The 26,835-nt window shown below is 35.5% G+C and overlaps 3 protein-coding genes across 3 annotated transcripts in view; 1 reads left to right on the top strand and 2 right to left on the bottom strand.

Moving 5' to 3' along the window:
* The window catches only part of LOC117564015 (zinc finger protein 423), a 179,094-nt gene that overhangs the window by 7,183 nt on the left and 145,076 nt on the right, over positions 1 to 26,835 (bottom strand). The window contains exons 2-3 of the mRNA XM_052002842.1: positions 24,306 to 25,625; positions 13,831 to 15,038 (exon numbers count right to left, since the gene is read on the bottom strand). Coding sequence (XP_051858802.1) covers positions 13,831 to 15,038; positions 24,306 to 25,625 — 2,528 coding nt within the window. The remainder of the gene's footprint in view (positions 1 to 13,830; positions 15,039 to 24,305; positions 25,626 to 26,835) is intronic.
* The window catches only part of LOC117565231 (protein teashirt), a 199,603-nt gene that overhangs the window by 66,196 nt on the left and 106,572 nt on the right, over positions 1 to 26,835 (top strand). The window lies entirely within an intron of this gene.
* On the bottom strand, positions 6,082 to 6,976 carry LOC117564019 (C-type lectin domain family 6 member A-like). The gene is made up of 2 exons (XM_034242619.2): positions 6,862 to 6,976; positions 6,082 to 6,788 (listed from the first exon to the last, which is right to left on the bottom strand). Exons 1-2 carry the CDS (start codon positions 6,919 to 6,921, stop codon positions 6,180 to 6,182), a joined length of 669 nt encoding a protein of 222 aa, XP_034098510.1. The 5' UTR covers positions 6,922 to 6,976; the 3' UTR covers positions 6,082 to 6,179.

Genomic DNA, 26,835 nt, shown 5'->3' with positions numbered 1-26,835 from the left:
TTAGATGTTACATCACATTTATTTATTCCTTTTGTTTTGTTGTATTTCGCATTTTATTTGAACATTTTTTAATTACATTAAATCAAAGCAAAAGTAATTCGCACCAAAGTCACGTCGCATGCAAAGGCACGTTCAATGGGCACAGAGACACGAACCTGAACCGACCTACCGACCATGTCCATGTCCATGTCCCAGTCTGTGTCTATGTCCATGTCCATGTCCAAGTCCGTGTCCACTCAAAAAGGTCCGTTCGAGTTGTCGGCCCACAATCCAAATGGAAACTCGTAGGCAAAACTTTTCTGCACATCAATTACAGATGCTAATTAATCGAAACAGCTGAGAGTCGTCGTCGTTATCATCGTCATTGTTGTTGTTGTCGTTATTGTCTAAGGCCAATGCTCACTTTAAATTAGTCGGACATTTAGGGTTTCTAGCATATATAGCTTCAATTGAAATTGAATCTACAGTATAGTTGAAATGATTTAAAATAACAATCACCATAGCCAAGTGCACTTAAAGTCATGTATCTGGTATATTTTGTATATAGTACTGTATCGATATACCAAAGATAATTTATTTTAGTATTTTTGGTATATTAGCTTGGTATATTAAAAACTATATGTTTTATTTTATTTTATGATATACTTTAGTATTTTTGGTATATTAGTTTGGTATATTGTGAATATTACATGGTTTATTTGGTATTTAGTGCTGTCACGAAATACCAAATATAGCTTTTGTCGCATTTTAGTATTTTTTGGTATATTGTGAGAATACTGTTTAGTATATTTGATATGAATTACTATATCTAATGACATATTTTAGTATTTTTGGTATATTGTGAAAGTATAGCCTGGTATATTTGGTATGTAAGAAAATCTGTATTTATTTGTTCAACACATCAAAACAAATAAAACACTTTAGACGGAATATCTATTTATTAGAAATACTTCTGCGTAATAAAGTAAATTATTATTAAATAGAAAGCCAAAACATTTGTCTTTAATTTAATACAGATTGCAATGTTGTGCTTAGTTTTCTGGCACATTTGTGCGCATAAATATTGAAAGTGTTAATTTCCGTTGCTCATTTGGAATTTATGTGACGTTGGTTGGGCATATAGAAAAAGATTCTTCTTAATAATGCGCGACATTAACAAAGTTTCAATCTTTAATCTAAATTCCTCTTAACGGCAACAATGCTAGCGACGATATCAGGTAGTTGTTGTTGTTGTTGCTAGCGTGGAAGGGGGAAACATTGTGCTTGGAGGCGTGGCCAGGCTGGTGTTGGAGACATTGTCATGCATTTCTAATGATGCCGTCGCGTGGGCGTCGGCAGCAACAACAACTAAAAAGAGAACAACAACGACAACGACAACGTTGGCGTTGATATGTGAAATGTCACTTTGTATGGAGTTTGAATAGCAACGACAATGACAACGACAACGACAACAGGATGATGATGGGCGTGGCAGGCGGGTGGGCGGTGGACAACAGCAAGTCGATGCTGGCGTTTGAGACTTGACAAAAGGATGCCATTTCACCTGCAGGAGTTTTCCCGTAAATTGTTGTTGTTGTTGCTCATGTTGCTGCTGTTGATGTTGCTGGCGTGCACACTGGGATAATGGCGCCGACGGCAACAACAAATGAAAGCAAAGCGAATTAGATGCAACAACGACAACAACAAAATTATCTTTCGCTTCGCTCTTTCGTTCGTTCCTGTATTTTCAGTTATAACATTAACTTTTATTTCCTCAACTGCATTTTACGCTTCCTCTTCTTTTGCTTCTTCTTCTCCTTCTTGCCTGCTTTTCAGTTCAGTTCGTTCTCAAACTTCTGCAGCTTTAACTGTCTGTCTCACTAATTCGCATCTCTTAGATACTTATTTCCATCCACGAATTCCAACTGTCATTAACGTAAATTGAATGTTTCCAACATTTTCGGGAAAATATAAAAACTAAACTATTTACATAGTACAGCAAAACGCTTTCTAATATGAAATTGATTTGAGTATAAATGAATTAATTATATACATATATTAAATTAAAACGCAGAATCAATAGACTTTAATGTACACTTCAGATACTATGTATCTTTAGTTTTATTTCTAAACAAGTAAGAAAGCTAAAGTCGAGTGTGCTCGACTGTGAGATACTCGCTACACATTGTTTAACACAGTGCGGTATTAACTTTAAAGTATACCAAATTAATATTCAGTAAAATACTAAAAAAATACCAAATACTATATTTGGTACCAAATACAATATTTGGTATATTTATATAGTACTTCATTCAAAATAAACCACAAAAGCAAAACAGTGCGGTATTAACGTTAAAGTACACCAAAATAATATACCACAAAAATACTAAAAAGTAAGAAAGCTAAAGTCGAGTGTGTTCGACTGTGAGATACTCGCTACACATTGTGAAACGGTGCGGTATTAACTTTAAAGTATACTAAATTAATATACAGCAAAATACTAAAAATATACTAAATACTATATTTGGTATATGTATATAGTACTTCATTTAAAACATATCATAAAAGCAAAACAGTGCGGTATTAACGTTAAAGTACACCAAAATAATATACCACAAAAATACTAAAAATAAACCAAAGAATATATTTGGTATATATATGAAGTACTATAAAGGGCAAAATATACCAGATTCACAGCCAAAGCAATTTTGACGCGATTCTTCCATATAAATAAAATAAATAACCTCTACGTAACTTCATGACATTTCGATAGTCAGTTCAAAAATGATCGCAATATATCATAAGTGAATAACTTTTGAGGTTGAAAAGAAAGAACAAAGCATTTTTTCGCTATTATACGTAGAAATTAGAGAAAGTCTAATTTTTTTTTGCACAATTTCTTAAGTCTGTCAAAATACAAATGTTTAAAATGTCATTCATTCCATAAAACATTTAAAATCGAAACACGCCCTTTAGCAAGCGCCGCCTTTCAATGTGAATATGCATAAGGATAAGAATAAGAATGCGACTGAGGATGAGGATGTGGATGAGCTGGTAGCGAGGCAACTTCGTTGCGATTAGTTGACGAAACGTTTCACGCCTGGCGACGAAAACTTTGCCCTTTTGTTCTGCAGCCAATGGCTGGGTGTGGAAGTCAAAAGGGGAGCTGAAGAAGGGGAGCCTTCAAAGTCGAACTCAAGTCTACAGAAATCAGCCGAGAGCAACACAAGAGAAGCAGCAGCTGCACGCTGCAAAGAAGCTGTTTGGCTTTGGGCTGGCGGTGTTGTGTCAACTTTTGCACGCCATCCATTAGCAGAGGAGGCAGCAGGAGCTGAAGCTAAGGACATGGCTGGCTGGATGGTTGGCGGAAGCCCAAGACGCTGAGCAAACATGTCGCGGGTGCGGCAGCTGCAGGTGCAAATGTATCCTGCTGCTGCTGCCGACGCTGCCTGCTCATTGTCAGCTGCAATTCCTTGTGTCTTGCCTCCTTTTAACTCCCAACTCCATCTCGCATCTGAACTGCTTCTTAGACAATCGCATGTGTAGTCGTCGTCGTCGTCGCAGTCAATGGTGTTGTGCTCTGTCTTTGGCATTGTTGTTCCCAAAACTCGCATAAATATTTATGACAGCCTTTTGCTTGTCTTCCTTGTCGTGTCTTCTGTGTTAGAGTGTGTGTGTGTGTTGGTTTGGCACAAGTTTTGTGCCGCGGGTGTTAGTCACCAGTGCAGCGACAGCTTCCGGTGTCACTCACAAGGATGTGCTCAAGTTTTCGCCAGTCAAGCTTTCACTCCCCCTCCACATCCACATCCACTGGCATCCAATCCTTGTCCAACTTTCATGTAATTGGTACGTAAGTCTTGTGCCACATCGTCTTTTGCAGTTCTCCAAAGTTGTTGTTCGCTTGTGCGACATTAGCTGGATTTTGATGGTTCGTCCTGTGCTGCATGTGAAATTAGTTTTTATCAAGCTACAGTGGGCGTGGCTGCACACACATTTATGCCCCATGTGTAATTAGGGAAGTGCCACCCAAACACCTTTTATTCATTTTCGTTGGCTTATCTGCGAGGCGGCAGCACAACTTGAAGAGTCGTCGGAAATTATCGTTAAATGTCTTACGTCTCACCTCTAAACCCTTGCAATCTTTTTTATTACGAACGCATCTGATATCCACATCACTTCTATGCTTATTATTCCTATCTTTTATACAGTCTCCAAAATAACTTCTTCACGTACAGATTTTTAATAATAATGCATAGGAATTATAAACTGGAAAAAATGCTCGACGAAATAAAGCATTTTAAACTAGATTTTAGAGGGATATTTCTGGTATGCATTCAGTATAAAGTCATTAAATTGATTAAAGTTATTTAGGAAACAATTTTATATTGCAAGAAAAGCTTTTACAGTCAGGTTTTAGTTAATTTGGTTAAAATTATTTAGTATATCTTATACTCAATGGTATATTTTTTGTCTTTAGTTTATTTAAATATTTTTCAGTAAATTGCTATAGTTGGTATATTTTATACTCAATGGCATATTTTCAATGCACTATCTCATCTATATACCGAATATTGTCTTTGGTATATTTAAATATGTTTCGGTATATGGCTATAGTTGGTATATTTTATGCTCAATGGTATACTGTTATTGCGATAGTTCATCTATATACCGAATATTGTTTTTGGTATATTTAATTTTTATTTTTAACACAGTTTTGGTATATTTAAGTATTCTTTTGTATTGATATTGTTTATGTTGGTATTGTTTATGTTTTACCTTTATTGAAAATGGTTAGCGGGTATATCAAAGTCGAGCACACTCGATATTCTTACTGTTTTTCACACGTGTTATTCCTCTTTGGCGTATTTATTTCATTCTGTGTAATTTATATTAATTTTTTAAAAGCACTAAGCACAAGCATTACTTATATGATTCCAGGAATCAATATGCTTACAGACATTTTATGACGTACTAATTTCAACCTTTTAAACTTTTGATTACGAGCTGTTTACGCTTTGTCACACGATTGAGTGTGTGCTCTACTGGTGATAAGAAAAGGAAAATACATACATAAAATACATATTCAAAATTGAATGAATAGGAAATATACTTAGTACGGCCTGACTTTATACACACATAAAGTAAAGATTATGTAAATTAAACAAATTCTGTTTATACATAAATATAAAATCAAAAATCAAACGGATGCGAAATAATATTTGACAAAAAAAATCATCATACATGTTTGATGTCCTGATAATTGGTTGAATTTAGTAGTTGTTCCGCTAATAAAAAAATGATATCTTCCAAATTATACAAAAATTCCTATATAAAGTATTAACAATTCAATGGCATTAAAAATCGGTGCGCTTATCGACATTATACTGTATTTCTTATATATACATATATTATTTATATAATATATATATAAATCATATTGATGAAATACGAAATATAGTACAGCTTGCTATATATGCTGTGCATTATCGGCATTTAGTTTTAGTTTTGCTGCCTTGTGCGAATCGAAATGAATATATGTATATTAAGTATGATTCTGATTATGTATGTCGACTTTATTGTTAGTTTAATATCCTCTTCAAATTTACTTTACTTTTACTTATGAGAGACAACGGATCTTTTATCACAATTTGCATTGTATTGCTTCAATGTCATTCAACCTGTGCTAGCGATTACGAACAACTTTTAAGGTTTAATTAGCCAAGCTAATATGCCAAAAATATACTAAAATATACCGAAGGCTATATTTAGTATATTGATATACTATTATATGACTATTTCTTTTGTTGTTATTGAAAATGGGTAGAGGGTAACTCACACTCAGTGTGTGGCTTTCCAGAGTCAAGGAAATTCAAACAACATGTGAAGGGCATACAAATAACATTATAATATCCATTGCTTTAGTTACAATGGGTTTTCATCTTCAACTTCATTTGCTTTGGTGTGATGTAACAGAGTTTAAATGAGCCTTAAGCACTCCTTAAATAGTATTTCGACTGATTCGCCAATCAAACTATTGCCCTGTAAAAAAAACATAGGAGTGAACATTTCTTAAATGTTGCTAGGTTAAAATCATATTCAATATTCAATACTCCACTTGAGTGAGGTCTTTTTTATTGATAACGCATGCCACACAAAATCAGCAATGATTAAGAAAAGAGTATTACATTTTCAACACTGAACTAATCTTTAAATTCCTTCTCACAGATAATATTGAAATAACTAGAATCGCACTTGGCATCGCTCATTGCATACACTGAAAACTTATTGTGCAGCTCAACACAGCGCTCTTGACCCTTGTTTGGCTCATTTGGAAACCAAGCGAAGAAAGGCGGTGCTTTGCCCGATGTTTTCGATACATAATCGTCCTCTTTCAGGATATTGTTGATATCCAGCCAATAATCGTTGTTGCTCAGTCGCGGGATGATGGCATTCAGCTCGCTTCGATTCTGAAGGTGCACCAAATGTCCGCCCGTTAGGAGACACAGACGATTCGCTTGAGACCAGTTGAGATAAAGTCCCTCTTCAATCAAGTAGAACTTTGAACCGATTTGCTCATAGGGATATATATCAGCTGGCAATTTAATCGGCAAATCCTTAAGCCTTTTCTCCACCTTGGCCTCCAGTGTTTTAAACCTTTGTTCAATCAGGGCATCGATGTTTGATTCAGAGTTTGGATTGCAATATCTGAGTTCACTTTGCATTGCTTTTGAGTGATCTAACAGCGATTTGACGACATTGAAGCAATAGCCACCGCAAGTCGACTCAAGCGCTTTGGATTCCTCACAAGTCTGTCGTATTTATTAAAAAAGGAAAAACGAATTTGTATTTTTAATCGCAGACTGTTTTGTTGCGTAATCTCACCGGAACATTCCCTTGAACTGCGAGTACTGCGATTAAAAGCACCAGACTAATCACTCTCATTGTGACTCACTGTTGGCAGACGGCAGCAGACAACTAAAGCATCCGAGTGAATTTTCAAACTATTTAATAGAATCTATTAAATAGATTTAAATAATACACGCTTCTTCATACCCGGCACACATTACGAGCGAGTGTGAATTAGGTTTTGGAACAATATATACTATATCGATATACCACATATATACCAAATATAGCTTTTTGTATATTTTTGTATTTTCCGATATTTATTTTGGTATATTTTAATAATAATTACGCTTTTCCCGTGGGTGTAAAACATTGTTTTAAAATATTGTTTATTAAAACAATTTATATTGCAGTTTAAATATTTTAAATTTAAAGCCGGGTATCGCACAGTCGACTAAGAACTACTTTAGTGTTCCTACACGATTATAAACAAAATTTAAAATATATGTTATCACTTTGTATTCTCTGCTATCAGCGCTTATTACGTGTGAAACAATCAGTTCTAGTTCAAGTTTGCGACATTTGACTTATACCCTAGACATTTGTGATGTGTTAAAGGGGACTTGACTTAGATACTCTTGAATAAAATGCTCGACAGAAGCATATTCTGTATTCAGCATTAAGATTACCTCACACTAATTTTCCATCAATTCCCAATCTATTGTTCAGCTGCTAAAATTCGAAAAATTGAATTGAAAGCCTGAGATTATTGAACTGTTTTCATGGGAAATAATTGAAAAAAGTAATGACAAAATGCATATAAAATATAGGGTTTCACAAGTGTTATTGATTGCAAATGGAATGATGCACAATGAGGTAACATATATATATAAATTTGATATATAATAATTTAAAAAAAGTTAATAAATGGATAGATAGATACTTGAAATTTTAACAGATGATTATTCTGCCTCAAATTAAACTGCAGCTAGAACACTATCTTTTTCTTAATTCTCTTTTATGGAGAGCTGTGTAAGCTCAATCGAAAAGGTCTCCATTTGATAAACATTTATGCATGCTGACGTGATGCTCACGAGTTGATGCCACAGACAGCAGGATAGAAAGATACGACATGGCTTGGCTGCGAGTTGCCAATGAGCATCAACAACAACAGCGATTGAAACTCAGTACAAATACAAAACAAGAGCAGAACACACACACACACACATACATGTTCTGCTGACGGGGGCCGGACCACAAAAACCGAACAATGTCCGACTCAATTTCGCAGATTCATAAAAGTGAATGAATGCGCTGGCTGGCTGGCGAGAGTTGAGCATGCCAATCCCTTAAATCGATGGATGGAGCGAGTGTGTTGGCATTGGAAATGGGAAATCAAGTTTTGTGAAATTGACTCTCAAGTGACGACTGGACCTAGGACTAGGGAAATGGGACGTGGGACGTGGAAGTGGTGTGATGGAGAGAGACCATTAAAATGAATTGCACTGCACTTTGTGCCATCAACAGAATCAACTCCGGGAGAACGAATGATGCAGCATAGAAATGACTTAAAATACAAAATAAAATAAACTAGAAACGCAGACATAGAAAGCTACAGAAAAAGAAGAGAGTAGAGAGAAAAGCAGTCGAAGCAGCGGCAGCAACAACTACGAATTGGAAATGCGAAATGCCAAAAGAATCCGATTCCTATTCCGAAACAGCACAGAACAAAACAGAACATTGCACGCCATTTCAATAAAAGTGAATTGCCCAACGACGACGATGGATGAAAATGAGCAAGAGAAAAAGAGGTTGAGGATGGAGATGAGAAAGAGGACGTGAGCGCCTCAAACTTTAGACTGATGCTGATGCTGGCAAAGTATCCGCACAGGACCCATCTAAACAGCCAGCGAGCAGACTCTAGTCAAGCTAGTGATGCGCTCGTGACACGAATTAATGAGAAGCGAATTAGCTATACGATATATACGAGTAAATTTATTTGATATGGTAATCTGACCAGCTATATTACAACTTTTAATATTGAGGTTCAATTATAAATTATCGTCTTTAGGAAGTCAAAAATTATTATTAAGTTTAATTTGATCATATACTAATTGTTTGTTTGTCATTTAAAACAACTTTTAATATTGAACTTTAAGAAATAAAAAATAACTCAGGATTGTTAATGAGATTATCTTGCTAAAAGAAATATAATTTTTCTGCAGGCTGTAAATTTTCTACCCAATTTCACTATTCTTATATGTAATATTCATTACTATTCACGAAAACGTTCATATCAACGTGTTCTTGGTAATGCTTGTGTTCCATTTCCTAAAATGAGTTATATAAATACATATTATATATTTAAAATATTAACAAAATACAAAACAAAAGAATTACATAAAAATTTCATTAGAGAAAAATACAAAATATTTCGCTATTTAAAAAATAATTCATTCATAATTTTTCCCTAAGAAAAAATGTAAACTGAATCTATAAAATATATATCAAATTTATATACTTCAATATTTTGGTATGAATACTCAATCTACATAAATATCTAGCAACTTGATATAGTTGAATATTTTGGTATTATTCTACTCGTGTCACGCTGCCATCTCTAGCGTCGCTGGTAGCAGCAACCCGCCGTCAGCAGCCGTAAAAGTTGAGTTAGTTCAAGTCTGGAATTCCGGAAGTGAGCTGCGCTGCGCTGCGTTGCGTTGCGTTGTTGACATGACTGACGACGTCGCGTCGTCCTTTTCTCAACGGCGAACTGCGACTGCGACTGCGGCATACTGGAAACTTTTGCTGGCACTGGCAACCCACTTCTCTTCCCCATCCCTATCCCCTTCCTCTTTTCCCAGTTCAGTGTAATCTTGCAGCCAGTTGATCTGCGAGTCTCGGGCTCCTTGGCTGGCCACTTGGTCTCGTTAGTCGTAAAAGCAAAGTATCTACATCAAAGCGCGCACGACAATAACTTCAAATGAGCATTTTAATAAATTTTTCAAATAATCACTTGAAAAGTGGAAAATGCTCTCTCTCTCTGCCTTTTCTCCTCACAAGACCCTTTGCTTTATGCATTCAGTTATTCCCAGTCAAACTTCAGACTCAGACTCAGATTCAGACTCAGAGTCTCAGTCTCAGCCGTCGACTAGCTGCAATTCAACTTAATGTTTGCTTAAGGAATTAGTTGCAACTTGGCAGCGAGCATCAACTATAGGATATGGATATGAATGTGAATGTGAATGCAGGACGTGAACGAGGAGCAGCAGACGTCATCACATCGCACAGACTAAAAGAAAACTTATGATTAGTTACGACTGAGACGTAATTGGATGCCTAGATTTGGATCTGTCCACGCAAGAATAGCATTCTCAATCCCCTCATCCTCTCGAATCTAACTTGAGTCACAATGAAAGCAGCGAGTCTTTGGGATTATTTAATATGAATACGAGATTAAAATTCAACTACAATATGTATAATAAATTAAGTAATCGAAGTAAACAAATCGGGGAATTTCTCTTGAACTGTCGTGATTAATTTATTGCGACCTTTTGAAATACAGCATGACCATAATTAATTAATAATAAGTATACTAATAATAAATTAATAAGTATACTAATTGGATGATTTGTGTCAACATTTGACATCGAATTTGGTTTTATTTTGAACACAGATAAGATTGCTCTCTACGAAATTTGTTATTTATTATGTGTCAAAAAAATACCGGCTTCTGTCGGGTCTTGATTGATTTGTGGCAATCTGGTATATTTTGAATTAACACACCTCAAAATACTAATAATATACCGAATTCTTTTTTTTTTGTATATTGATATACTACTCAATACTCCAAATAAAAAATTTAAGGAGAACATTGCCGCATTATTGTCAGAAAATACCAAATGAATAACGCAAAAATACTGAAAATATACCAAAGGCTATATTTGGTATATTGATGTTCTACTTAAAAATGAATATATCTAAAAATATATATATATATATATATTTGGTATACTGACATACTACTGAAAAATACTATAAATATACCGAAGGCTATATTTGGTATACTACTAATTCTTAATGAGGAATATTTTGAGAATAATACAGCAATGATTTGTTCTTATGGACTTGTTTTGTCGACTTTCTTAATTGTATTTAATGTATGTTAAGAGTATCTGCGAATCGATGTGTTTAACAACATTGATAGAATATCTGCGTTGAGTATTGAATTGCATAAGGAAATTATTTTGCAACGCAATCAAATATAGTAATAGTAAACAAAAACATAGCAGTGTAAACAAAACTGAATGTGCTGACTAATCCGAAAATGATGTATTTAAGACTCCCCCATTCAATGGGATGCTTCAGTCGTGATCTACATTTCAATAGCAGCAAGCATAGCTAACAATAGTACAATGCAAATTGGAATTATTTGGAGTATTATTTCGCTATGCACATTGCAAATCATACAAGCCAACAATTACATAGACGTTGAAGACTATCGGTTTCTCGAATTTCCTAAATTGGCGAGTAGATCGGAAGCACACTCCCTTTGTGAACTAAGTAATGGATTGCTCTTACAATTGCGAGACCACGAAGACCTGGATGCCATTCAGCATCAGTTAAGGCAACCGAGATATTGGCTCGGAAGTCGCAAGAGCTATCGACGGATCGGACGTGGATGTCCAGTAATTGAGCGAAATGATGATTCTACAAGTTATCGAATAAACAAAAGTTCGAGTTGCTCAGCATTGAATAACGTCATCTGCCAGTTAAATTAAGTCTAAATAAGTTGAAATAAATACAATTTTGTTATTAATTGCATATTTATAATGTTGATCAACTCTTGTGATATTTCGCTTTGAATATTCATTAAAATATGCGTCTAGTTTCAGTTGTGTTTTAGTTGTCAATAACAATATCAAAAGACTAGATTTACATTGATGTTATGTCATGTGTTTTGAAAGATTCGCGCATTTAGAGCAGTTCGTATAATGAAATGCTTTTTAAATAAATAACGAAAAAACAAGTAAGAAAGCTTCAGTCGAGCACACTCGACTGTAAGATATTTGCTACGTGTTTTGAATAAAAGCAAAACAGTGCGGTATTATTCCTAAAACAGACGATAAAATACTAAAAATATACCAAATTAATAAAGTACTAGATTCAAAATATACCATTGAGTGCAAAATATACCAAGCAAAAGTATTTTTGAAGCAACTCCCTCAAACATATCATAAAATACTAAAAATATACCAAATTAATATGGTACTAGATTCAAAATATACCATTGAGTGCAAAATATACCAAACAAAAGTAACTAAAAGTAACTAACTTAAGTAACTTCTACAATATTTATTTGATTGCGACTAATTATTGTTTTATATAATAATAAAAATAAAATGTGTTCTGCATTGAATTATATTATAGTATATATTTTAATGAATTAAGGTATTCAAATATTCGAATAACAATTTAACAACATATATTTTCAGATTACACAGAAAGTGTATTCTCGCTTGGGCTTGGCATGAAGACAGCAATTGTTTTGTGCTCACTTGGTTTATATTCTTTGGTGCACTTTTTGGTGGCAGAGCCGCAGGCAGGCTTGATTTGCGAGTGCATTGCATACTTTGTGGCAAGTTGCAGTCCTGCCACATGCCACATGCCGCATGCTACATGTGTGTGTTTTCCAACACTCCCACTCACACTCTCGTTCTCTTCGTTCTTTTTTTTCTTTGCGTAATTTAGCTGGAATGTCCAGCACTTAATGAGTTATTTTTTGGTTACTTATTTGGCAATCGCAGCAAACGCTTTTCGCCCCGGAATTTTTAATTAATGCAAAATGCAAAATTGCACGGATTTCATTTGCAGCGCCTTTTTCATTTGCTGCATCTCATGCTGTTGTGTTCTTTGCATAATGGTCAACTATTTGCCTGAAAGGCGACTACACAATAAATTGCATGACATTTTCTCATATGTGCAAAACATTTCACATTGCATCTCCTGAGGCTGTTTTGCTATTTACGACTGCTTGTATTATTTTCTGCATTTCTAATTAGCGCACATTTTTGCTGGGTTTGGGTTGAAAGAAACATTTGTAGCACAGTGTATTGCAGTTTTCTGCTGTCTGAAGTAATGTAATAATTTTTAAATTACTAAAGAAACCAAATAGAAATAGCTTGTTAAAAAACACGTCTTCATCAAGTAACTCAACTTAAATTTCATAAAAATAGATGATCAGAGTTTGACTAGTAAGTAAAAGTGAATTTCCCTTTTCATTTCAATACAAAACTAATACAGAATTTATTTTAATCGCAATAATCTTTCCTATATTTAAGCAAACAAAAAATTGAATTTTAAAAAATTAACAAACGCTTTTAAAAGACTTTCAAATCAAAACCTTTGAAATTATTTCTCATAAGTATTGAAGTTAGTTCTTCTTTTCATTTCAATATTACGAAGTCTTTTAAAAGACGTAAGAAGAAAATCAAGCGTATGGAGTTAACAAAAGTTAAATTAAGTTGTTCTTTTTATTCCAATGCAGTTTTTTTTTTAATAACAATTTAATGTCAGTGTAGGAAATAAGAACAGTAAAGAAAGTTAAATCAGTATTGAAACTCAATGACAATAATCTAACAGAATTGTCAATTGAATGTGCAAAATGTTGGTACATCAATATAATTTTTTTTAAAGAAATATGGTCTAGCTGAGAATACGATTATTAAGAAATAACTGCTCAAGATCGTTATTAGAGACTAGAATAAGAAGCGAACTTCAGTAAAATTTCAGCAAATAATTTTGAAGCTCAGAAAATAAATTATTATCCAAGAGACTACCATAAAATGTGAACTTAAATGCAATTTAATTAAAGCTTTTGCTTTCAAAACTGAGAATAAAGGCTCTATTGAGAAATAGTTCGCTATTTTGCCACAAGATGCAGTTCAAATGACTTTTTTGCGTTCAAAACAGAGAATAAAAAGTCTATTGATAAGTCGTACTTACTTTTTGTTCAATATTTTGCCACAGGTGCCACACTGAAAAGTCTTTCGTGGCTTCTCCGCATTTGTCTTGGTCAATTGCTTACGCTTAACATTGCTCGGTGTTGCTGTTGTCGCTTGTTCCTGGCGACCATGACCGTGCATGGTGGCCATGTGATTCTTGAGATTGCTGCGCCTCGCAAACTTGGTCGAGCACTCGGCGCACTCAAAGATGCGTTCATCGGTGTGATTCCGCAGATGGGCGCGCAACGAGTGTTTGCGAAACTGCTTCGGACACAGCGGACATGGCAGCAGCTCGTTCTTGCCAATCGCCGAGTCGCGCGTGTGAAAGAAACGATGATAGAGCAGATCCGATTTGTATTGCGCACTAAAGCCGCATTCATCACAGTGATAAGAGTTCGACGGTGGATTGCAGTGGCTGGAACTGGAGGCCAAAGGCGGTTGGCAACTGCGTGTGTGTCGACCCAACGCCTGAGCGGACTGAAAGCTGCTGCCACAGCTGAGACAGGCGTGATTGTCCATGGGATGGCACAGACGACGATGCTCGACCAGCGCTTGAGGAGTCTCAAAGCTGAGCGCACAACTGCTGCAGCATTGCTTCTTGGCATCTAGGTTGTCTTTTTCCGTTTCTGGCTGCTGTTCCTCGAGCACTTCGCACAACATTTGCTCCAGTTCACGCTCTGGCTGCCCTGCCCTCATCTTTGCCCGTTTGGGCATCAGTCGCTTGGCATGCCGCTTGTGCTGCATCAGATTGCGATGACGTCGCGCCTCCATCGGCGTCTCGAACTGCAGTTGACACAGCGCACAATAGTAGCGCGCAAGGCGATGCTTGTGCTTCTCGTGACGCTGCAGCGCAACACGGGATCTCTGTGCCACGCCGCAGATGTCGCAGCGAAAGCGACACTGATACTCATCCGATGCGCTGCCCTGCTGTGTGGCCAACACCTCAACGTGCTCGTTGGCCAGATGCTGACGCAGTTGCGCATTGTAGAGAAACCGTTCGCTGCACACTCCGCAACTCAGCAGTCGACGCTGGGCAATGCAAACCGGCACGGATCGATTGAGGGCCAAGAGCACCTCCTTGTGTGTGGCGTCGAGCAGATGCTGCCACATCTCCTCGTTGCTGCCACACTCGAATTGACAGTAGCTGCACCAGAAGTCGCCACCTAACCGCTCGGTCAGCTCCACATGCGAAGCGGAGCGCCAATGAGACTGCAATCAAAAGAGAAGAGTGTTTATTAACAATAGCAAGGAAATGTTTAAAAATGGTTTCAGAACGAGCTTTGAATATTGACGGCATGAAGAAATCTATAACAAAAAATCTACTGACGAGTGTTCTCGACTATGAGATTGAGGTTTTATTCATAAAACATACGAAATTAATAGACCGCAAAAATACAAAAAAATGAATACTGACTTTAGTATGTGATATACCAAATAGCTATCTTTAGTATATTAATATAGTACCACCTTCAAAATATACTATAGAGTGCAAAATGTACCAGATTTCCGATACAAATCATACGTACAATAATATCTACAGCTTTATAACTCCTGAAAACTTGGTTGCAATCAGATAAGAATTGTTGAAGTTATTTAAGAAATATTTGTAGTCGAGTCTTCGTTGCTTTCGTTGATAATTTGGTATATTTTGTAGCCTATGGTATATTTGTAGCTCAATAGTATACCTACATGCATACTTAATATAACCTTTGGTATATTTTGGTATTTTAATAATATTTAAAAATAATATAATTTAGTATATTTTGGTAGTCTATGGAATATTTTTAACTCAATAGTATATCGATATATTAAATATACAGCCTTTTGGTATATTTTAATATTATTTTTGTATATCAATTTGATATGTTTTAAGAATAATATCGCATTGTGTTGCGCTTGTTGAAAAAGTGTGGCAGATATTAAACAGTCGAGCACTCCCGACAAAATATTTAGTTATGAATATTTGCATTTACTTTTTGTCTGTGTCTTCGTCTGTCTTTAACAATACAGTTTGTCTGCTTTCCGTTAAACTAATCAACAATTTCTTGGAATATTATCAAGAAGCTTTATGAATGGAAGTTGCACATAAAACAAGTAATTAACTTAAATGCAAATTTAGTGATAAGACATCATTTCCGTTATGTACAATAAGATTTTATTTAATGCAATGAGATCTGTTTTATCTGTCTTATCTCTAAGCGAAATACAGTATATTCTGGGTATTTAAGCACAAGCAAATCATTTAAGAGCAACAGTTTCTTAGAGTTCACAATTCTGCAATTTTCTTCAAACTAAAATGAATATACGGAGCGTATTTTTTGTACTTCTAGTCTCAATGTTTATTCTGTTGGGCAATGGAGAAGTGAGTAGACCTATTTATCATAAAATAGTTATGTGAAGTGAATGTTGAGTTTAAAAAATTTACAGAACAACTGCAGCGAGTTGATCAATCTGCAATCACTGTGTGGAAAGTATTGCCTTCAAGCTATAAAACCTGCGTTAAATAAAATGCAAGACTTACAGAGCAAACTGGATGACTTGAAGAATGAGTCAATGAACAGTTTCACGAAATTCGGAAAACTAATAGATTTACAGAATGAAAAGTTTTTAGAAAATTTCGCAAATTTACGTAATGAAACTGAAACAAATAAATACGTCGAACAAAAGCTACAAATTGCAACCGAAAGCATACAACAACAATTACAACAGCAAGATGTAAAGTTCCAGCAAAAGCTTAACAATCTTGAAGTACGAAAAACATTAGTTGGTCCACCTTATCAAAAAATTGGTTCAAAATATTATTATATTGAAGAAAGTACTGAAGTTAATTGGTTTGAGGCAGTTAACAAATGTCTGGCACTTGGTGGACATTTGGCTAGTTTCAAGAATCAGATGGAAATTAATGCAATCAATCACAAATTGCAGAATGACAGACATTATTGGATTGACATTAACGATCTAGCTAAGGTGGGAGAGTATGTTTCCATTGCCACAGGTCGCCGGGCAACCTATTTTGACTGGAAATCAGGTGAACCTAACAACTGGAAAGATATCGAGAATTGCGTTGAATTGAATCGTAATGGTAACTTTCAAATGAATGATGATACATGTATGTTAGTAAAAACCAATTGTTTATTTGCGAACATAGAAACGAGCTCTGATAAGTACTATGTAATTTAAGTATGACGACTTTTTCCTTTTTTATTTCAACCAATTGATGCATAATTATCGCATATTTTATTCGGGAATATGCGAAATAAATAAATCAACTTTAACTTGAAATGTTTGAAGTTTAATATGGTCGAATAAACATTCTACGCGCGTCCGTCTAGTAGAGATTACACTGTGTTAAAAAGTACAATCTACTTTCAGCAATATACTATAAGAAAATACTATTTTTGTAAACAATCGCTTGATGATAACCTCAAGATCAAATACATATCTCAAATCTGGATCGCTATATACAATGTACTTTCAAGGCCATCAGTTACGTAAGCTAGTTCAGTTCTACGAAAACTTCAGTACTTAAAAGTGTTTGAATTAAAATGAATTTAAAAATATTTGGTCTCCTTTTCTTAGTCCTAGCTGTTTATGGCAGTGAGGAAGTAAGGACACCTAATACATTGTCTATTAGATGATTCTTAGTTGCGGTTTCCATTCATAGAGCTGTCAGGAATCGAGGCAACTTGATTTATACCTCGGCCCCTTATTAGCAGATTGGTTCAAAATATTATTATATTGATGAATCTGAAAAAGTCAATTGGTTTGAAGCAGTTAACAAATGTCTCTCAATTTAGTTAGTATCCAAGATATGGATGAATTCAACGCAATTAAGCAGAAACTGCAAGATGATGAAAATTATTGGATTGTCATTAACGATTTAGATAAAAATGATAACTTGACTTCGATTTCTACAAGTCGTAGACCAAACTTCAAAGTTGAAAACTATTTTTTTTGGAGACTTAATTATTTTTCGATAGTATTTACTAGAGGACTTAGTTGCTTTAGCTGACAATCTGGTATATTTTGCACTCATTGGTATATCTATGTTGAGTGTAGTACTATATCAATGTACCAAATAAACAATTCGGTATATTTTGTATTTTTCGCTATATTATTCGGTATATTTAAAATAAGTACCGCATTGTTTTGATTTTTATTGGGTAGTTGTGTATTTTACAATCAAGCACACTCGATGTAGCTTTCTTATATGTTTTGTTCCGATAAGGTTGCGAAAAAAGTATGTAAAAAATTGCACAGTTTATTAAGGCTATATTTTAGAAATGTATTTTTATTTGACGCAATTTCAAATTCCATCATGTTATAAATCATCTGATAAGAAATTTTAATATTTTTTAATTGACATTTAATCTGAACAACAATAAATTATTTCACCAGAAATTTGATATCAAACACCCTTCTAAAAAATGTGTTAATATATGTATGTATATAGTACATGTTTTCTGGGTATATAAACTCTGGTTATGGGTCCAATAGCTTAAGTTCGATATTTAATTTTGTGCGAGTCAAAATGAACACATTATTTGTTTTTCTTCTTGCCTCAGTCCTTGTGGTATACGGCAGTGAATATGTAAGTCTAATTCGATTAATGATCGTTAAGATGATCTCAAAGTCAATTTCCATCTATAGAATCTTCAGGAGTCGAAGCAGCAAGATACGAACTGTGTCAATTACTGCTCGAATATTATAAACCCTGTGCTAAACGTTACGAGGAATCTACAGAACCAAGTGAATGATTTTAAACATCAAACGAAATGTTTGTCGCAGTTCGAGAACACGAATAAGCTGATGGAGGAGAAATTTGATTCGCAGGACAAAAAGATTGAACAGAAATTGAAAGACTTGAGCACTGCAATTGAAAACATTGTGCAACAAATCGAATTACAGGGTAAACAAGTCAAGGAACAGTTGGAACATCTTCAAAAAGCGGAGGAAGTTAAGAAGCCAATACCTGGACCACCTTATCAGCAGATTGGATCGAAGTATTATTATATTGAAAAATCTGAAGAAGTCAATTGGTTTGGGGCAGTCAACAAATGTCGGGCAATAGGTGGACATTTAGTTAGTTTCGAAAATTGGGGTGAATTCAATGCAATCAAAGCCGAATTGCAGGCTAGAGAAGATTATTGGATTGACATTAACGATTTAGCTAAAGAGGGTGAATTTACTTCCATTTCTACAGGTCGCAGAGCAAAATATTTTATGTGGGATTCAGGTGAACCAAACAATCTCGGTGGTGATGAACATTGCGGCGAATTGTATTGGGAGGTTAAGCACCAAATGAATGATGACACATGTTCAAAAGAAAAATTGTTTATTTGCGAATTTAGAAATTAATATTATTAAATATATTATTATTCTACTACACATCTGTATAATTGAGTGGGTCATTTAAAAATTGCTTGCTTGATTCTAGCAACAGCTTTTTTTTGGACGAATTTTGTTTACTGAAATGTATTTTATTTTATTTCCGCTTCTTATGAAATTGTAATAAAGTGATTCTTTTAGGAAAAATTTTAAAATTGAATTAAGTACTCTACTATTAGAAATTCTGCCAGACGCTGCTCTGATAACGTACTCAGAATTCTATATATTATATGCTTAGATTAGTGAAAGTAAAAGTCAACAACTTATCTCTGTCCTTGTCCCAATTTTAATGACCTCAAGATCAAATACAACCCAATTATTAAAGTTCGTCATATGCTTTCAGTTATGTAATATATTTTGGCTATATAAACTCTGATTTGGGCAACAGAGATTTAGTTTGAAACACATCACTGTTTAATATAGTGTGAATCAAAATGAATATAATAATATTTGGACTCCTTCTCTCAGTCGTCGTTGTGTATGGCAGTGAGGAAGTAAGTACACCTAATAAATCTCTCTTTAGATGATCCTAAGTTTCGGTTTCCATTCATAGAGCTGTCAGGAATCGAGGCAACTTGAGTCAATCTGTGGAAATTATTGCTTTAGAGCCATGAAGCCTATGTTAGATTATACGAAGGCTTTAGAGCGACAAATAACTGATTTTGCTCATGAAAAAAAATTTTTGTTGGAGATGGAGAATACGAAGAAACTATTAGAGGCCAAACTCGATTTGCAGGATAATACGATCCAACATAAATTTAAAGACTTGAGCACTGCAAGTGAACAAATTATGCAACAAATCAAATCACAGGGTAAACAAGTCGAGCAACAGTTGGAACATCTTAAAAAAGCGGAGGAAGTTAAGAAGCAAATACCTGGACCAGCTTATCAGCAGATTGGATCAAAGTATTATTATATTGAAAAATCTGAAGAGCTCAATTGGTTTAGGGCAGTCAACAAATGTTTTATCACAGGTGGACATTTAATTAGTATCGAAAATCAGGATGAATTCAATGCAATCAAGGGGAAACTGCAAGCTACAAAAAATTATTGGATTGACATTAACGATTTAGCTAAAGAGGGTGATTTTATTTCCGTAGCAACTCGTCAAAAGCCGAAGTTTTTGAATTGGCATATTAATGAGCCAAATAACGGTGCGTCTTCTAACGAGCATTGCGGTGAATTGTGGTTCAATAATGAAAATCACCTAATGAATGATGCTATGTGTGAAAAGAAGAACTTGTTTATTTGTGAACGTACAGAGAACTAAATTGACATCAACACTTATGAATTTTTAATAAACTATCAGTTTAACTATTGTCGTCTTAACATATTCGAAATAAATAAATCACTTTTGCTTCTTATTGACCGAGAAACATAAATTTGTGCTGATAAAACAGCGAACCAAACAATATTGTAATAAAGATGCTGATAATGCACTGGGCTGGTTTTTGTTTATTTGCGAATTAGGAAATTAAGATAAATGAATATATTATTATTCAAATAAATACACATCTGTTTAATTGAATGGGCTATTTAAGAATTGTCTTCACGATTATAGCAACAGTTTTTCATACAATTTTTGTTTATTAAAGTGTATTTTCTTTTATTTTTTGCTTCTTATGGCAATGTCTTTCTGCACTTAATAAAAACACTAAATTGTAATAAAGTTATTATTTCAACAACAAATCTAAAAGTTGCCCTTAATGCTCAATATTTTAACCTTCATAAAATTCTATTCGTATAAATCTAGAAGCAGAGTCTATCGAACACGTTCAACCATTAATACTATATGTTTAGATTAATGAAAGTGATAGACAACGACTCGTCTCTTTCTTTGTCTCAATTTTGGTAACCTTAAGTTCAATTACAAATCACATATTGCGCATTACGTGCATTCCAATCAGTTACATATATGAACTACATATAGTATATTTTTGGTATATAAGTTCTGTTTTTGCCAGAAGAGCTTCAGTTCAAAAACACATCACTGTTTAATATTGTGTGAATCAAAATGCATATAATAATATTTGGACTCCTTCTCTCAGTCGTCGTTGTGTATGGCAGTGAGGAAGTAAGTACACCTAATAAATCTCTCTTTAGATGATCCTAAGTTTCGGTTTCCATTCATAGAGCTGTCAGGAATCGAGGCATCTTGAGTCAACCTGTGGAAATTATTGCTTTAGAGCCATGAAGCCTATGTTAGATTATACGAAGACTTTAGAGCGACAAATGACTGATTTTGCTCATGAAAAACAATTTTTGTTGGAGCTGGCAAACACGAAGAAAATATTAGAGGCAAAATTCGATTTGCAGGATAATACGATCCAACAGAAATTTAGAGACTTGAGCACTGCAAGTGAACAAATTTTGCAACAAATCAAATCACAGGGTAAACAAGTCGAGCAACAGTTGGAACATCTTCATAAAGCGGAGGAAGATAAGAAGCCAATACCTGGACCAGCTTATCAGCAGATTGGATCAAATTATTATTATATTGAAAAATCTGAAGAGCTCAATTGGTTTGTTGCAGTCAACAAATGTTTTATCCTAGGTGGAAGTTTAATTAGTATCGAAAATCAGGATGAATTCAATGCAATTATGGAGAAATTGCAGACTGATAAAGATTATTGGATTGGAATTAGCGATTTAGCTAAAGAGGGGAAATACGTTTCGGTTGTCAAGGGTGACGAAGAGGGTTATTTAAATTGGCATGATGGCGAACCTTATAATTATGAATCGAGCGAGCACTGCGTTGAATTAAGATTTAACGATAATAAGCATCTAATGAATGTTGAGAATTGTGATACAAAACAATTGTTTATTTGCGAGAAGACGCTAATGTTGTAAGATTTAAAAATATATAAACTTTATTCTTTTCTATGCCAAATAAATAAAGAAGTAAATGCTCATTAATTCATTATTTTTATATATTTATGTACAATTTCAATTTCGTTCTTTTTTTGACTGAAAAATACTGTATATTTCTGTCTAGTGATTTGCACTTTCGGCAATACTGATAATAAGTTTATAATAATTATTCAGTGCAAACATTGACAACATTGTACGGTTTTAATTCATTCCATTTATGGAGAATCTCGAAGCTGTCTTGCCACACATTATAAATATTTCCATATACGGATGTATATAATACGTATTGTAATTTTCTTGTTCTTTTTCAATCACTTAATCGCTGTTGACTATATAAGGCAAATCAAGATGACCTTATATGTATAACGACGTTATCAATTTTTATTTGCCTCGTATTAATCAAATCAGTTTAAGGCAGACGCGGCAATTTAAAAAATAATCAAAAGAAGCGTATTTATACCAGGTCAATCGAGTGAAATTCTACAGTCGTATTTTGGCTTTCAAACGTAAAAGTAACAAGTAAAGAGTTCGCAATGGGAATCCGATTTGCTTTAAGTATAATTCTAATTCTCGTTTTGCAAAATTCCATGGAAGTGAGCTGCCGCAATCTCTCAGTTTCTGATGATCGCTACAAGCAGTACGGAAAAAAATATTATTATATTGAAAGCACTCAGAAGGTGGATTGGAAAACGGCAAGCGAGATGTGTTCGTCTTCGGGTGGCCGTGTGGCAGGTCCCCATATTGAGCCTCAATTTGAAAGCCATATTAACAGCCTGATGAATAAGCCAACTTTTTGGCAATACCACGAAATTACATTTGGACAATTGAAGTTTTGGTTTACAGCACCAGTAAGCGAATTGCTTTCACGTGATTGGAGTCCGAAATCTTGTCTTACGCTATTTGATAACAATGGATTTTACTCTCGAAGAAACGTGGATTGCGCACTGTTGAATTACTTCATTTGTGAACATTTAGAAAATGAATATAACAATTACTTAAACCATTCAATATAATATGCATTCAATAGAAATAAATGTATTTTACACAAGGCGTCATTCAACGATGAATAAATTGCTATGCTAAATTTCCATAATGTGTTATTGTTGAAGAGCAAATTTTTAAGTAAATTATATGAATTTAGCAAAACAACTAATTGCGATAAAAAGTGCTAAAAATTGATTGTTTAACTTTACAATAAATATAAAAAAAAATCATTTTTAAATTCGAATAATAATTGAGCAGCGAACACCGAGCTTGATGCCTAACTACTACTAATATGGTATATACTATATACCATATATACTATAATGCTTAAAATATACTATAGAGTACAAAATATACTAGATGGTCAACCAATAAAATCAGGACCCGACTGCATCTTTATTTTTTGAATGCCGATATTTGATATATCGATATACTATAACGTTCAAAATATACTATAGAGTACAAAATATACTTATTGTCAATGGAAGCAGCCAAGACCCGATTACAGGCCTTGTATACCTATATTTGGTATATCTATATACTATAACGTTCAAAATATACTATAGAGTACAAAAATGTACCAGACTTTTAACCAAACCAACCAGGAATTCAGCTCTATCCTTTGTATCCCGATATTTGGTATATTGAAATACTATAATGCTTAAAATATACTATAGAGTACAAAATAAACTAGATTGTCAAACAATAAATTCAGAACCCGACTACATCTTTATTTATTGTATGCCGATATTTGGCAAAAATGTACTAGATTTTCAATCAAAGCAACCAGGTCCCGATTACAGCTCTATCCTTTGTATATCTATTTTTCGTATATCGATATACTATAACATTCAAGATACGCCATAGTGTATCAAATATACTAGATTTTCAACCAAAGCAACCAGGATCCAGATATATCTCTTGTATTCCGATATTTGGTATATCGTAATACTATAACGTTTAAAATATACTATAGAGTACCAAAGCAAACAGGGATCGAATCCAGCTCTATTTCTTGTAGTGCTTTAGATCTAGGTGTTCAGACGGACATACTGACTTGTTATAAATGTTGACAATCTTATTTTCTCTGTATAAAACTTAGTTACTCATTAATGTAATAAAAGCCAAATTGGGATATGGTGTTTGGTAGTTTTTTGGTACATTTTTTTAACGAAAGATTTTTCAAAGTGGTGTAAATTTCACAGCTTATCGATATGTTGAAGCTTTGCCTACCTGAAAGGCCTGCTCGGTGTTGGCATAGAATTGACAGGGCAGACACTGGAAGGGCGCCTGTCGCACAATGCTGCCCATGTGCTCGAGTATGGCGTGCAACGAGTTCTGTCGCTGTGGCTGCGTCTGTTGCTGCAGGCGTCGATAATGATAATGCGAGATGAGATGCTTGCCCATCAGATGGCGGGCCATGCTGTGCCGACAGAGTTCACAGCGCAGCAGCTGCGTGCGACGCTGACGACGACAACGACGCTGGCGACGAAGTGGTTCAAGTTCAATGGGTTGAAAGGCTTTGGTGAGCGTCAGATTGCCGCCCTCGAGATTCGCCTGCTCCAGCTGTCGTTCGGCCTCGGCGCGTCGCTGATGATAGGCGCTGCGCAAGTGTTGCTCATAGTTGAGACGCGTCTTGAGGCGGCGACAGCAAATGTTGCACCAATAGCTTGCGTTCGGTTGTTGCAACTTGGTCAGATCGATATTCTCGCGATACTCCAGCTGCTTGCTGCCCGGCACCCATTTGCCATGCGTATGCTCCGCTGGCGGATGATCGTGATGCTGCTCCTCGGCTGGTTCATCCCAACTGGGCGAGATGCGTTCGAGATGTGTGTGTTGCAGCTGCGCCGGACGATGTTCGGGTTTCCATTTGCCACCTGTGTGTGTGGCGGGCACAGCTGGTGGCGAGTGACGACGTGGCGTCACATCGTAATCCTCGTCAGCATCGTGATCTGGATCATCGTCATCGGCCTCAAAGTCATCTGGATCATCGTCATCATCCTCTTCGTCGCTTGCCTCGGGCGAATGCACAAATTTCAACGGCTTGAAATCGCTTTCCTCCTGATCGCGCATCGCCTTCAACAGCGGATCTCCATGCCAGCCTTGCTCCTCCTTTCCTCCACGTTCGTTGTTCATTGCTCGTGTGGCACTCGATTTGCCGCCCGTGGAGACGCTCTGCAGCTGCAGCGATGAGAAGAACACATCGGCACCCATCGGCTCGTAGCTGGCATCGTAGGCTTCGGTCAGCGTTTTGGATGTCTTGCCCCCATGACTGGCATTTGCTTTACGCAAATAACTGCTGGGTGCTTCGGGCTCGGCGAAATGCGAAAAGCTGTGATCGTAGCTGTGATCCGTTGTTGGAGTCGTCTCCGTTGTTGTTGTTGTTGTCGCTGCCACTTGCTTTGTATCTGCATTTCTGGCATTGTTGCTGAGGCAGTTGCCTTTGCGATGCTCTATGTACTTGCTGAGTCCCACAATCGTTGCATTGCACTTGATGCACAGATGCGTGTCTTCCAGCTCATCTGATTCCTGCTGGTTGTGCATAATGGTTAACTGCAAGGAAGAGTGCATCACATTGGAATCAGAATAAGTTAAAAAATTGCTTGCTTAAGTTAGTAAATAACTGGCATTTAAGTAATGGTTGGGATATAGAGACTAATCTTTCATTATTTAATATAATTAATTGATAATTGATAATAGGTGTAAAGGTACAGTTTGATTAACTTAAACACTACTGCTTGCTGTTGACGACCGCTGTCCAACGTCCTACGATTGAAGATCTACTACATCCAACAACTGATGATCAACTGACGACTGATGAAACCGATAGCTTAGCTTGCTAATACCAACCGATATCTATAAGATCAATCGCCTCTGTTAGATTTATTTAGAGATTCAATATAATTTGAATGAGAATGAAAAGTACTTGTTTTCTTAACTTTAATTTTGTAATTTCAATTTACTAATATAATTTCACGTAAAATTTTCGTATAAACCATTCAAATAATGGATATTAGAAACTATAAATTACAGAAAAAAGCTTTAATTAATAAATTTTTTTATATTATTGTTTATTCATTGAATTTTTATTCTAAAGCCATGTATTTTCTTTAAAAATACGTTTAAAAATTTAAGATCTAGCATAAAATGCTTATGGACAAAGTAAAGAAGAAGCTGCCGATTTATGCTTTATTGCTTTATTGAAATTTAATGCAGTCTTTTCTCAAGTGAAGCATTAAAAACTCAGATTTTGAGAGACGTCATATAAACTCAGCATTTATTTTGCTGGATATGCATTTGAAGAACATTGTCAGCAAGTTTCGCATCGCTATCTCTTCTAATTTCTGAGATCTGTCAGTTCATACAAACGGACGGACGGGCAGACGGATGCCGAAAATCCCATTTTCTGCCCGTTACATTACCATTAAGCCATTACACCCTTCAACTGCTGCACATTTTATGCGAGTCTATATTCTCCAGACGAAGCGTTTGCATGATTTATCGGCGCTTTGAGGCTCTTCATTGAGCGCTCGGCGCAAGAGAATTGCAGGGAATGTGGTGGGTCATATATTTCAAGCGCAGTTTATTCATTAAGCATGTTGGCAACTGCGTGAACAGCGGCCAATGTCGCTGTTGCTCTCATTCCCTCAGTGCTCACCACAGCGTTGACATGCCATCGGGTTGACTGTGCGTATACGCGATATGTGTGCTGAGTGTGTGTCTCTCTACTCTGTCGTTTATCCCTTGCGCCTGTTTTGTGTTC

This window comes from Drosophila albomicans, chromosome 2L (genome assembly GCF_009650485.2).
Source record: "Drosophila albomicans strain 15112-1751.03 chromosome 2L, ASM965048v2, whole genome shotgun sequence".
NCBI classification, from domain to species: domain Eukaryota; kingdom Metazoa; phylum Arthropoda; class Insecta; order Diptera; family Drosophilidae; genus Drosophila; species Drosophila albomicans.
Note: the sequence above shows the minus strand (reverse complement) of the source record. Positions and strands in the feature narration are given on the sequence as shown.

Excerpts from the sequence above, each read along its gene's own strand:
- LOC117564019 (XM_034242619.2), bottom strand. The coding sequence starts at position 6,921 with ATGAGAGTGATTAGTCTGGTGCTTTTAATCGCAGTACTCGCAGTTCAA. Across the intron at positions 6,789-6,861 it reads CAGTTCAAGGGAATGTTCCG|ACTTGTGAGGAATCCAAAGC; the intron begins GTGAGATTACGC and ends TAAATACGACAG.